Source organism: Heterocephalus glaber, unplaced genomic scaffold, assembly GCF_053883595.1.
Source record: "Heterocephalus glaber isolate CG9 unplaced genomic scaffold, H.glaber_assembly_v1.0 deba00001761, whole genome shotgun sequence".
Taxonomy (NCBI): Eukaryota; Metazoa; Chordata; class Mammalia; order Rodentia; family Bathyergidae; genus Heterocephalus; species Heterocephalus glaber.
This window is the reverse complement of record NW_028258458.1, coordinates 3,647,424-3,660,313: the sequence shown is the minus strand read 5'-3', so window position 1 is coordinate 3,660,313 and position 12,890 is coordinate 3,647,424. Positions and strand designations below refer to the sequence as shown.

The following is a 12,890-nucleotide window of genomic DNA, read 5'->3' as shown; positions in this document are numbered from 1 at the left end:
TCCATTCACAGCGGGTTTATTGGTTCATCTGGGCTGGGGCGGGCATGCTAGAGGAAATCAGGGTACATGGGCACCCTGGGGAATCATTGAAGCAAGGCACTTTCCCAACAGATGGGTGACACTTGGACCCGCTCACCTCTTCCAGAGTCCTGGTGACAGATGTCGAGATGAGGAGCCACTGTCCCCCTTGCTCACCACCATCCCTCTGCTCCGAGTAGGTTCAGGGTGTTTGTTGAGTGACTAAATGAGTGTCAGCAAAGCATGTGGAAGGCCTGATGTTTGGGACTCAAATACAGAGCCGGAGCTTGGAAGCCCCTCCCCACTGGGCACATTTCTTTGGTTTGGGGGCAGTGTGAGGCCAGCGACTACCTCGGACCTCTCCATCCGGGCCTAGAGGCCTCTACGTCCGAGGCCAGAGCACCCAGGGCCTATAAAACCCTTCCGCGTCAGGCTTCCCGGCAGCCCTGCTGTGCAGGGGAGCACTGAAGTCTCCACCGCGTACAGAGGGGGAGCGGGAGGCTCGGAGACAACTTGCTGGGACACCCAGCAGGCCTGGCCACGGAGCCCGGGTCAACGCGGGCACCGAGGAGGCGTCACCGTCACGGGAGCCTCGGGTCGCAGCAGTTTCGGAGGAAAAGAACACAGACCAGGAACACCTCTGCCGGCTCCAGAGCCCCAAGGGCGGGGCGGGGCGGGGCGGGGCGGGCGGGAAGGCGGGAGGAGGCCTAGTCCGTCTTCTTGGTCCTCTTCTTTCGGGCGCCCTCGCCCGGCTCCTCCTTGGGCTTGGCGGGCGGGCCGTGCTGCGGGCCGGGCCCGTGGGCGCCCTGACCTTCGTGGTGGTGGTCGCCGCCCCAGGCTCCCCCGAACAGCACGGGGCACGCGTAGGCCTCCAGGACGTCGAATGGGGAGCCGTGGGAGTGGGTGGCCGTCAGGAACACCTGGGCGGGCGGCAGGGAGACCGAGGCGGAGGCAGGGGCAGAGGGGCGGACGGGTCAGCCAGGCCCAGGAGCCCGCCCGGAATTCACACGGGCGGGGCCTTCTCGGGGTGCAGCCCCCTCTGTGGGGACCCTGGCCCGGCCGGCCTGGTTTTTATTTTCTTTTCGGTGGTACTGAGCATGGAACCCAGGGCCTTCGAACTTCGCTACATTCCCGCTTTTTTTTGGTGTTTTGGGACAGGGTCTCTCGGTGTAGTTCCATCTGGCCTGAACTCACTATGATCTGAACTCACGGGCTGGCCTGGAACTCCCAGTGATCCTCCTGCCTCAGCCTCCCCTCCCGGGTGCTGGGATGACAGGCGTGTGTCACCACACCCAGGCCCACACCCGGGTACTTTTATCTTTGATTTTGAGACAGGGCTTCCGTAAGTTCCTCAGGTCCTAGGTCTGCCTCGGCCTCCTGGAGTGCTGGGGTTTTCCTGGCCCCATTCACACTGCCCTCCTCCAGAGCCGCGAGTGTCTGTCGCTGTTCAGCTGCCGGGAGGGATGATCCCGGCCGGGCCAAACAGGGGCGGGGGCCCTGCATCGCCCGCCCTCCGTGGCCTCTCTTCCTCCTGTCCCTGTGCCCACAGGGGCTCATGGCCTCCTCCCACGGCCTCCTGGCAGGCGTCCTCATTTCGCTGGGGCGGTGGCAGGGAGGGCGAGGCAGGAAGGCTCACCTTACAAGATACCATGAACATGGTGAAGAGGAAAATGAGGGTGGCCTTGGACACGGGCAGCCAGCGCGTCTGCTGCAGGGTGAACAGCACGGCTCCGTACAGACTGGCCTTGCTGGGACTGCCGGAGGAGATGCTGTCAGGAGATGCTGTCATCATCCGGGCCACGGGCGCCCCGCTCCGCCCCAGACTGCTGCGGCTACCTCCCATCTCCTCTTCTTTCTGCCTTTGTCCCGGGCTGGGGCTGGGGCCGGAACCCGGCCTCGCGCATGCGTGGCAAGCGCTCACCAGTGGGCTGCACGCTGGGTCTCACTTCATGGGCCTCACTAAGCTGCCCAGGCTGGGCTTGAACTTGAATTCCCCACCCCTCTCCGCTCCAGCTCCGGACCCCACCCTCCCCACCAGCTCCACGTCCCGCGCTACCCCCACAGCCTGCACCCCGACCCCTCAGACCTGGCACTGTTACCGTTCTTTTCTCCTGGCCTCTGTCCAAAGCTTCCTTCTAGCCAGAAAATTACTTGATCTTCAAACCCTAAACCAAACGTCACCCTTCCCATCCCTGCCTTCTGGGAAGACGCGTGGCCCGGCCCCGGGCTCCCGGCCCACAGCCCCTGGAAGCTCCTGGGAGGCAGGTCTGAGGGGCTGAAGGGCGGAGGGGCGGTGGCACTCACAAGGACATGTGCAGAATCTCGTTGGTCTCCGGCTTCCAGATGCCCCGCAGCAGCTGCTCGAAGTTGGCCATGAGGGCGACGCCAGACCCTGCGGGATGGGGCGCTGGTGAGTGGCCGCTGAATGCCCAGCCTGGGGTGCAACTGTCCCTGGGGGGGGGGACTGAGGCTCAGGTGACAGAGCCGGCACGTTTGGAGCCAGGCCAGTGTGAAGGGCCAGGCCTGGCCCCTGCCCGCTGGGTCTCAAACTAGGCTGCTGCCTGATACCCCACCCAGCACCCCCAAATCCACCCAGCCCTCCCCACCCCAACTCCCCCCACTGTGGGCCGCTCCCTCTTGCCTGGAGCCACCCAGCAAGAGAGGGCTGGCTCCGGCTCTACGGGCACTGTGGCTCTCTGGAGGGCGTTCCAGCTTGGGGACTCTGACGACAGGAAGCAGTTTTTAGCACTTGCCTGGACCTCCTGTTACTCTTAGGGACGCTTCTCCGGTGATTAAGTGGAACTGTTCTTCACACTTGGCTTCCTTGAGCTTTTTTTTTTGAGACAAGGTCATGCTATGTAGCCCAGGCTCGTCTTAAATTTACCATGAAACTTACAGAGATCCTCCTGTCTCACCCTCCCAAGAGCTGGGACTACAGGTGTGCACCACCACACTTGGCTGCTGCAGCTAGCTTCTGCATTATGTATTTGGTGCCCTGTTTTTAGGTACATATATGTTTGTAACTGCAAACATATATGCAACATCTACATAACTGCAAACTGCCTTCCTGGTCAGTGGACTCTTCTCTCATTCTGAACGGTCCCTCTTTATTTCTGTAACACTTAGTTTTGAAGTCTCTCTTGGTTTGCCTGTTAGCGCGGATGATGGGGGAGAGGGGAGACCTAGCACTGGGGAGGCTGAGGCAGGAGGATCACCGCAAGTTTGAGGCCAGCCTGGACTACTTAGCGAGACTGTTCCTCAAAACAACAACAACAGTGAATCATCAATGAATATATACAAGGGTCTGCAGGCTTCACAGGGCTGAAGATGGGCGGGGCCTACAAAGGTAAAGACCCGTATATGGTACTACGGAGAAATGAGGCTCTCCTGGGGGAGTGTTGCTTTCTTTTTCTTTTGTATTTTTTTGAGGCTGGGTCTCCCCATGTATCCCAGGCTGGCCTGGAACTCGCGATGATCTTCCTGCCTCAACCTCTGGAGTGCTGGGGGGACCGGGATGTTGCTGGGGGGTCGTTTCTGGCTGTCGCTGCCGTGCAGCTGGGTGCTCGGGATTGCGGGTAGGGCCCGGATGCTGCTGCGCGCCGGGCACGCTGGCTCTCGCGGTGTCCGCCGTCCGGGTCAGGCCACTGGCTTGCTAGCTGGGCCAGAACAGCGGCTGGTGTGCGCCTGGCGGGGTCTCACCGTCCTGGTCCGGTCCGCTTACCTTTCACCCAGCCGGTGGCAATCATGATGAGCCAGCCGTGGTGGTAGTGGTGGTGGGCGTGGTGGATGCCCACGGCGATCTTGCGCACGCGCACCACCTCCTTCATGGCCACAAAGACCAGCTTGATGGGCAGGAAGCTCACGCACTTGTAGAAGAGGTCGAGCGGGCAGAAGAAGGTCAGGTACCTGCGGAGGGAGGAGGCGTCGCAGGCGAGGCGGCGGGCGCGGCCCCTGCCCGGCCCTGTGCCCCGAGCGGCGCTTACCACACGGCGGAGGCGAGCAGCACGCTGGCGCTGTTGCTGAAGTGGTCGATCGCCGGCTCGCCCAGCAGCAGGTCGGCCAGGATGTAGCTGCCGAAGCAGTGCAGCATGGCGCACAGCCAGGAGGCTGCGGGGTGGTGTCGCGACAGCTCCACGGCGCCTGCAGCAGGACGCCCGTCAGCCCCATCAGGGCACCGCGGCCAGCCCAGGCCCTCCTCGGGCGTCGCCGGCGCCAGGGAGTCAGCGGCTCAGAGAAGGAGCAGGGCGCACGCGACACCAAGGCTGCACGGGCGGGGGGGGGGGCGGCTTTGTGCCACGCAGCGGTGGCGACAGTGACACCCTCACACTGCCCAGGCTTCCCAGGCTCGGACACCGGGAGAGGCTTTCATAGGAGAGACCCCAAATTCCCCTCAGCTCCAACCCGGCGGTGGGGTGCGTCCCTCGTATGTGTGCGGATCGGGACTGAACCCAGGCCTTGGTGCTGACCCGCGTTCCCAGCCCCTGAGCTGGCCTTGAACTCACGGTGATCCTCCTGCCTCACCCTCCCAGAGTGTTGGACTACAGGCGTGCACCACACCACTGGGCTTCCCACACGTCCATATCCTGAGGTGGTCCGGCTGTGGGGTGGATCCTCCCAAGCGGGATTAGTGCCCTTAGAACGGGACGGCGGACCTTTTAACCTTTTAAAGACCAGCGCCTAGACTGCAACCCCAAATGCACTCATTTGTCACAAAGCGCCAACACTGCAATTAAGCCTGAATACCGAAGTTTTAGTTCAGAAAAATGAACTCATACCTGACGCTCTTAAAGAAAGACAAATAGCACGTGTGCCATGTGTTCACCACTGCTTTAGAGGATCCTCTGCTGCTCCTCACCTGGGGCAGGCACTGTAAGTGGGCAGAGGCCCCTGAAACCAACGGCCCCGAGCACCCAGTCTCAGCCTTCCAGCCTCCACGGGGGAGGAACAAACCCTGGGGCCAATCAGCCACCCTGCAGGTTCTGATACAGCACCGGGACAGACAGAAGCCCTGCCGGGTACCGTGGTTGCTTCTGGTGAGTGAGCCTGACCTGCACCCCTCTGGGGGGCCCGGGACCCCAACGCCAGGGAGATCTGAGACGGCACCTGCTCTGTGCTCCAGGCCTGGGGTATGGTGCGCAGAGTCCTCAAATGTTCATGTGTTATAAGGGATTGGGGTCCAGCCTGTGTCGGGTTGGGAAGTGTGGAGCTTTGAAGAGGTGGGGCCTAGTGGGAGTAAGTAGGTCATTGGGGGCGTGGCTTACAGGGGACATAGGCCCCTGGGGCCCTTTCTCTTCCTCTTTGCCTCCTGGCCACAGAAGAGGCTTCCTCTGCCACATGGAGGCCACAGGGTCATGAGACTTGGCCCATAAGGCTCTGAGGCCAGGAGCCCTAATAAACCTTTCCTCCTCCTACCTGATTAGCCAGGATGTTGTCACAGCAACACAACCAGCACTTCTGCTCCTTGTAGATGCCAGCGGGAGACTGGAGGATGGGATGTGCACCGACACATGGTTACAGCAGGAGAAAAGTACAGTCTAACAGGTGGTGCACAGCTGTCACGCCAGCACTCTGGGAGGCTGAGGCAGGAGGATCACAAGTTCTAGCCCAGACTGTGTCCGGGACAGCTGACTCCACTGGGACAGGAAGTGATTTGGTGCTGCTGGGGTGAAGGTGGGGGAAGGCTTGTGGGGAAGGCTTGTGGGTCAGGGTGATGAAAGCATTCTGGGGTTTAGATACAGCCATCCTGCAGCTCTTTGGGGTGACCCTTCACCCTGCTGCAGGTAGGACACAGGTCCTGGATCCACAAGGCTGTACTGTCGCACAGCCCTCCCATGTACTTTGGTTTCAGCGGTAAGGATGGAGCCCAGGACTTGTACATGTTAGGCAGGTGCTCACCGCCGACCTGCCCCGCCAGCCCTGCCGTATGCTTTAAACCACTTCTATATGACTGAGAATACATAGTACAACCAATGCCATGTCAATAGTGGCTGTATTGATGACAAGAAATAAAGTCTGGACATACTCAGTTCAGATGTGGTTTATCTGTTGTCTTTTCTCTTTAGGTAGGGTCTTGCATGTAGCCCAGGCTGGCTTCAAACTTGCACCAGTACTCCTGCCTGCCTCAGCCTCCCAAATGCTGGAAATACAGGCATGCACCACCACACCCGCTGTGCTGAGTACTTTCCATCAATGATTGGTCAAATTCTCAGGTGGAGAACCCGTAGAAGCAAAGAGCTGACTGCATCTCATGGGGGTGGAATCATATGACACATGTGCCTTTTGTGTGGGGCTTCTTTTACTGACCACAAGGTTTTCAAGGGTAATGCTCATCTTCACTGCTATATAGTATTCCACCACAGGAAGAGATCACAATTTATGATCCCCCAGACTACATTTTACAATCAGCACACATCCCTGACACAGTAAAAAGTAAGCAATCCTCTCTCTCCTCCTCACACCAACTAGCCACATGATCTTGAACTCACCATTTTCCTGTGTTGGGTGGGGACCGTGTCACCCTTCTTTGTCTCACTGCTGCTGGAGCCTGGGATGACACGTTCCCTCCCCTCCCCCTAAGTCTCAAGGTCCTTGGCTCAGAAGCAAAACACTGTCCCTCCTCCCCTGTCCTGGGGCTTCTATTTACAACCCAGGGTTCCGCTGAGAGTTAATCCCCTAGCAGCTGCTGGTCCTGAGAGCCGGTCTGGCCAGGCACCCTGTTGTGCAGAAATGGATACTTCTGCATCTAAAAATAACTCCCAGGGGCTGTGATCCTCAGAGTCTTTCTTTTGCCCTTGGGGATCAATCTGAGACAAGTTGGGAGTTGAGGGCAGGGCTTCCAGAAGGCTCCTGTGTGTTCCTGTGAGCACTCCCTGGCATCATACCCAGAGCCACCTGTGCACCCACCATTTGGGGAGGCTGAGGCAGGAAGATAGCATGCTTAAGTCTGGCCTGGGCAACTTGCAAGGCCCTGTCTCAAAAAATAATGGGCTGGAGACAGAGCTCATTGCTAAGGTCCTGGGTTCAACCCCTCAGTACTGCAAGCAAAAAAGTCTGGTGCCCAGGTTCTGGCTCTGCCACTCACTGTGGTGTGGCCGTGGTCAGACACTGTGCTCTGTCCCCTTGCACGGTGAGGGCGAAAGAAGGCCAGCATTACCAACACCACTGCAACCACTGGGGTGGGACCAGGGTCCCCATGCTCAGAGGTGACTGAGGGGACAGGCCTGCCCCAGGGAGCCCTCGAAAGTGACGCTGAGCTGTTCCAGGCTCCAAAGCCCAGGCAGGTCCTTCCTGTCGGACACAGCCCTGGGCTTCTCCTGCTGCACTTTGGGCTGGTAGCAGCAAGCCTGGGAATCGGGGATTTCAACGCCAAGCGCCTGGGACGTGCCTGGCCGGACCTACCTGGCCCGGGGTGATCTCAGCAACCCCCACCCCGACTTGGTGTGCGCTTCAGCGATGGGACGGCCTAGCTTTCCCAGATGTAGACCTTGTCTTCCTAAAGCAGGAGTATCCGGCTGCTCCACCCCGGTTCTATGTGTTACTCCAGAGGGTGCCTGTGGGACTGAGAAGGAACGGTCTGGTTCTTAGCAAAGATTCGAGCGGCGTTCAGAATCCCAGCCGAAATGGGAAATGTCTGGGGTGGAAATCTCAGGGGGTGGATTTTTTTTTTTTTGCAGTGTTGGAGATAAAAACCTAGGGGCTCGCTCCTGCCAGGCAAGTCTAGTCCTCCCTGGACAGACTTTTAAAACTCAGCTCTGAAGCCGGTGTGGTGGCCCATGCCTGTACTCCTAGCACTCAGGAGGCTGAGGCAGGACAATCGAAAGTTCCAGTGCAGTCTGGGCAACTTAGTGACTCAGTGAGACCCTGTCTCAAGACAAAAATAAAAAGCACCAGAGATGCAGCTCAGTGCCAAGGCCCTGGGCTCAATCCTCAGTACTGGAAAAACAAAACCAAAACAAAGAAAAGGCTACACAGGGGATTTCCAGGCAGTGAAACTAGACTGTTTCTGTACGATTCTGTAAGGGTGGATGCGCATTGTTCTATGTTGGTCAAAATCCATAGACTGCAGCAGGCTGGGGTGCGGCTCAGTGGTGGGCGGTTGCCTGGCACAAGCGCTTGCTTCAAGGCCCTGGGTTCTGCTCCAGTGCCCCAAATGATGAAGACAACAGCGGACAAACCTTCCTCTGGTGAGGGTGGTGGCAGGGGAGGAGGGAGGAGCCTATGGGAAATCTGCACTTCCATCTTTGAGTATGTTGTAGACCTAAAACTGCTCTGAAAAACAGTCAGCTGGGTGTGGTGGTGCACGGCTGTGATCCTAGCATGTGGGAGGCTGAGGCAGGAGGATCGCTGCAAGTTTGAGGTCAGCCTGGGGTTGTGTAGCAAATTCAAGACCATCCTGACTATGTAGCAAGACCCTGTCTCAAAAAAACAAATAACAACAAAAAAAGTCTATTAACTTTAAAAAGAAAAAGTGTTTGAACGAAATGTCTGGAGCCTTCTAGACACCAAAGGAGGTGCAAATCTATATTCTCAGTTTCTTTGTAAAAATAGCAGCGGCAGCAGCAGCCCCAGCCAGGGGATTGTGTCTGGCTGGTTGTCACCCGGGAATGTCTTCCCCAGGCTTGCTTCCCTGTACAGCTGGCCTGGGCCCTAGGGTGAGAGGGCTGGGGATGCTGCTAGCGACTACAGTGAGGCAGCGACACCTCCTGAAGTACAGAGGACAGCTGGGAAACCCTGGTGTGGACAATCAGTTCTTATCTGGGGAATTTCAAAAAATACACCCACCCCTCTGTACCTGTGGGATCTGCACCTGAAGATTCAACCACCTCAGGCAGAAAAGATTCCAGAAATAATTGAGCCTGTATTGAACATGTAGGGAGTGTTTCTTGGAGCGATCCCCTAAGGACGCAGCACAGTGACTATGAGCTATATGACATAGACACCATGTACGCTGGCTGTCAGGGGCTGCAAGTCGGGGGGGGGGGCGGTGCGAGGGGTCAATGCAAACTCTGCTCAGCTCTATGGCAGGGGCTTGGGCATCTTCGAGTTTGGTGCCCATGGGCAGTCCTGGAAGCAACGCCCCATCATGCAGGGGGACACCTGGACCCAACTCTGGGGACTCGGATCTAAATGACCAGGAAGGAGTAACGGTTGCCAGGTCAGTCTGACGGGAAGCCAGGTTTGGGGACTGTGGCCAGAAAGGTTCTTGGGATGGACAGGGGGTTAAGGTGCCCAGGACCGTTGCTGCGATCAGGCACGTGGCACGAAGCACTCTGCCTCCTCCTTTCTCCTGGCCTGGAGTGGGGCCCAGAGAGGTGCCAGGCCCCGCCCTCTGCTTGTCCAGTGCTCCAGGTGTTCAGTTAAGCCAGTCTTGAGCTTTGGCCCATTCATGAATCACCCGGAGTCTTCAAGGCTCAAATGCAGATGTGGGTTCCGCAGTCTGGGTGATGCCCAAGACCCTGCACCTCTATCCAGCTCCCAGGTGCCACGGATGAGTATTCCCCAGAGAGCCGGATCGGAACCATTTTCCCCAGAGCTTTCCAAATAAATGTAACCCCTCCCCAAAACGCTCCAGTCCCCGCTCCTGGCACAGTTCCCAGAAGGTCTTCACAAACAGCCAGGAAAGGTGCTGGGCTCAGTGGCCCACACCAATGATCCCAGCATTTGGGAGGCTGAGGCGGCAGGATTCCTGCAAATTCGAGGCCAGCCTGGGCTACATAGTGAGTTCAAGGAGAGCCTGAACTGCATAGCGAGACCCTGTCTCAAAAACCAAAAAAATCCCAAATAGCCAGGAAAGGGGGTGTGGGATTCTTTGACCAGTGAACCAATTTTACAGAGAGAAACAGAAACTCGTGGAGGTGAAGGGACAAGTTCTGTGTTTACCCAGTGCTGGGGCAGAACTGACTCCCAGTTTGGAGAGTGTCTTCCTGAAAGCCAGCTTAGCCAGGGTCAGCTTCAGGGGACCCCAGGCTCAAAAAGGCTCCAAATTCAGAAATTCTTTATTTCTGAACAAGGGGTCCCACTGTGTCACTTTGTACCTGGCCCTGCAAATTCTGCTTGTTTTTCTGCTTTTGGGGGGCAGCGGGAGTGAACCCAGGGCCTTGCACATGTTAGGCAAGTGCTCCAGCACTGAACTACACTCCCAGCCCTTTTTTTTTTTTTTGGTACCGGGGATCGAACTCGGATCCTTGTGCTTGCGGGGCAGGCGGTGGAACCACTGAGCTAAATTCCCAACACCCCAGCCCTTTTTCTATTATTTTGAGACAAGGCATTGCTAAATTGTCTGGGCTGGCCTCAAACTTGTGATTTTGTGATCCTCCTGCTTCAGCCGCTGGAGTAACCTGGATTACAGGCTTGGGCCACTTTGTGTGGCCAGGCCTTGAAAATGCTGGTACTACAACCTCACATGAACTCTAGGAATTATTTATAGACAGCCAGATGTGATGGCTTGAACCTGCAATCCTAGCACTCTGGGAGGCTGAGACAGAGGATCACAAATTTGAGCCCAGCCTGGGCAACTTAGTGAGGTCCTGTCTCAAAACATTTTTTAAAAAGTGCTGGGGGGCCAGGATTTAGCTCAGTGGTTCCACCACCTGCCTCACAAGCTCAAGGTCCCTAGTTCGATCCCTGTACCCCCCCCCAAAAGTGCTGGGGATGAGACTCAGTTGGAAGGCACTATGTTCAGTCCCTAGTAACACACACACAGTATTTTCAGAAGCTGAGCACCCACACCAAATGGGGTGGGGCAAACATAGCAATGTGACACTTCATTTTGAGGTGGTGGAGAGGAACCCAGGGCCTCATATGTGCTGCACCCCAGCTGGTGGGAGCTTTGAAAACCCGAAGGTGCATCTGTTGGGTAGCCAGGGCTGAGAACCACTCCCAGACCTTGGGGACTCTTCAGGCTGCAGCACTTTAAGCCCATCCTCCTTCGTTTTAGATTTCCCAAGATGTGCTGGGTTCTGCAATTGCTCAGGGCACTGGCAAAGGCCACCAGGATTTCTCCCCTAGACAGGAAATACAGCTCCAAGTTTAAGCTAAGGCAATACAAACCTTATTCTGCTTTGCAATGCAGCTGCTTTTCTGAAGATTAAAGAAATAGGCTCTGGCAGGTGGATAGGCAAAAATAGTACCTCCTCTCCTGACAGCAGGCTGTGGTCTTGTTTGCATAAGACCCTGCCCGGCTGTCTCTAAGTGTAGGGTATAAATGCACAGAAGAAAACTGGGGGGGGGGGGCAGTTGAACTGTAATATTGCTTTTTTTCAGTATGATTTTTGGTAAACATGAGTGCCTATTTTTTGTCATCTGAGAAAGAATAAAATTATTTCTACTACAAGAGAAAAAAAACTAAAGCTATTCCTGTTCTGAGATACAAGCATAGTTTACACCCAAGTGGGAGAAATGGTCACAAAGTTTTTGGTAGCTGATCTTTTATCTCAAGCTAGATTTTCCTCCTGTCCATTGCGTGTGGTGGTGAGCTAGACTAATTAGAATACTGGACATGAACGAGAAGCACTTGTGCTGGTGAACCTGGTATAAAAATAGAAGGCGCTCCAAAGAGGCCGGTTGTTCTCATTTAGGAAAATGTTAAAGGGGATGGAAGCAGAGTCTGTCTTTCCTCCTGCGTCTCCCCAAGGGGGCCTGGGGCGGAGGCTGACCCGCGTCACCCGGCCAGGTGGAAAGGATTCGGGAGTGGAAAGGATCCCAGGCCGGGCTGGAAGAATTCCCACAGCGCCGGCGCGGAGGGGACAGGAGGGGACACCGGTATCACTTTCCCGAACCCCATCGCTGCCCCCGGCTCGCAGGCCTTATTTAGACATCAGCAGCCGGCAGCCGCGGCGCGCGCCAAGGGGGCAGAGAAAGGTCACGCAGGGGGCGGCGGGACGTGAATCTGCACCGGGCGACCCCGTGCGCTCTACACGCGTGCGCCCCACCCCACGCATCCCTTCTCCACCCGCGCCTGGGGGACGAAACCACGATGCAGCGCTCCCGGGAGGTGCCGCCCCCGACGGTCCCGGGGCACTCACCGGGCTCATACTTGAGGTAGAGAAGGGAGACGATGAAGTAGCTGAGGTCGAAGACCGGGAAGAGCGGCACCCGGGAGAAGCTGAGCGCCAGCTCGCCCAGGCTCAGTGCCGACAGCAGCTCCATGGCGATCGCCCGCCCACCGCCGCCCCGCCGGTGCCACCCGGCCCGGCTCCCAAAGCCAGTCCCGCGGCGGAGCCGCCGAGCGCCCCCGAGGGCCCGCCCGGCCCCGCCCACACGCACCAGTCCCCGCCCAGTTCACCGAGCACAAGGCGCGGCCCCCAAGGCCCCACCCCTTCCCTGCCTCTACCCGCGGAGTCCCCGCCCCCAGGCCGGTCGGCCCCGCCCCCGGGAGCAGAGAGGCCCCAGGATGAAGACGTGGGCAGCTGCACGCCTGGCTCCCCTCAGCCCAGCGACGCGGACAGCGGGACCCGTGTCCATCTGGGCGCCTGTCGCCTGCCGCCCCTCCGGCTGGACCAGCTGGGCCCCTATCCTCTGTGGAGCTCAGGCAGGACGCTCCCCTGAGGGGACCCCATCATCAGTACAACCTGGGGGGCGCCCAGTGGGGACTCAGCCTCCAGCGGGGCCTAGGAGGACCTCTCTTCTGGAGCCCATAGAGTTGCAGCGCCGCACAGTCTGGAGCCTACGGCACCACATCCCGTCCCTGGACAGTTCAGGGGTCTGGGCTCCGTTTTTCTAGAAACCCGAACCTCGGATCCCCGCGAGCGGGAGGCGCTTCAGGGCGGAACTTCTGCTTGCGCATCCTGACGCATGCGCGCGCGCGTCGGACGCGAGAAAGTTTGTCCCGAAGGCACAGGCTTCGTTCCGCCCTTTCTTCCTCGTCTCGGGAC

General features: G+C 58.0%; 1 protein-coding gene across 3 annotated transcripts; it reads right to left on the bottom strand.

The window, feature by feature from the left end:
* On the bottom strand, positions 1–12,884 carry Tmem38a (transmembrane protein 38A). 3 transcript variants are annotated; one of them, XM_021251108.2, is made up of 7 exons: positions 12,042–12,265; positions 7,417–7,576; positions 4,002–4,158; positions 3,740–3,924; positions 2,323–2,410; positions 1,655–1,772; positions 1–938 (listed from the first exon to the last, which is right to left on the bottom strand). In XM_021251108.2, the coding sequence occupies exons 3-7, from the start codon at positions 4,106–4,108 to the stop codon at positions 726–728; spliced, it is 711 nt and encodes a 236-aa protein (XP_021106767.2). In that variant the 5' UTR covers positions 4,109–4,158; positions 7,417–7,576; positions 12,042–12,265; the 3' UTR covers positions 1–725. The 3 variants fall into 3 exon arrangements, with proteins under 3 accessions (XP_021106767.2, XP_087058103.1, XP_004873326.1); XM_087201977.1 differs by lacking the exons at positions 7,417–7,576; positions 12,042–12,265 and adding an exon at positions 12,750–12,884; XM_004873269.3 differs by lacking the exon at positions 7,417–7,576 and having other exon boundaries at positions 12,042–12,275.
* Between the last annotated feature and the right edge of the window lie 6 nt (positions 12,885–12,890).

Bases quoted from the DNA above. Each gene is read 5' to 3' on its own strand.
- Tmem38a (XM_004873269.3), bottom strand. From the start codon at position 12,165: ATGGAGCTGCTGTCGGCACTGAGCCTGGGCGAGCTGGCGCTCAGCTTC. The intron at 3,925-4,001 runs GTAAGCGCCGCT...CTCCCTCCGCAG, and splicing joins CTGCTCGCCTCCGCCGTGTG to GTACCTGACCTTCTTCTGCC. The intron at 2,411-3,739 runs GTAAGCGGACCG...CCCATCCCGCAG, and splicing joins TGCCACCGGCTGGGTGAAAG to GGTCTGGCGTCGCCCTCATG.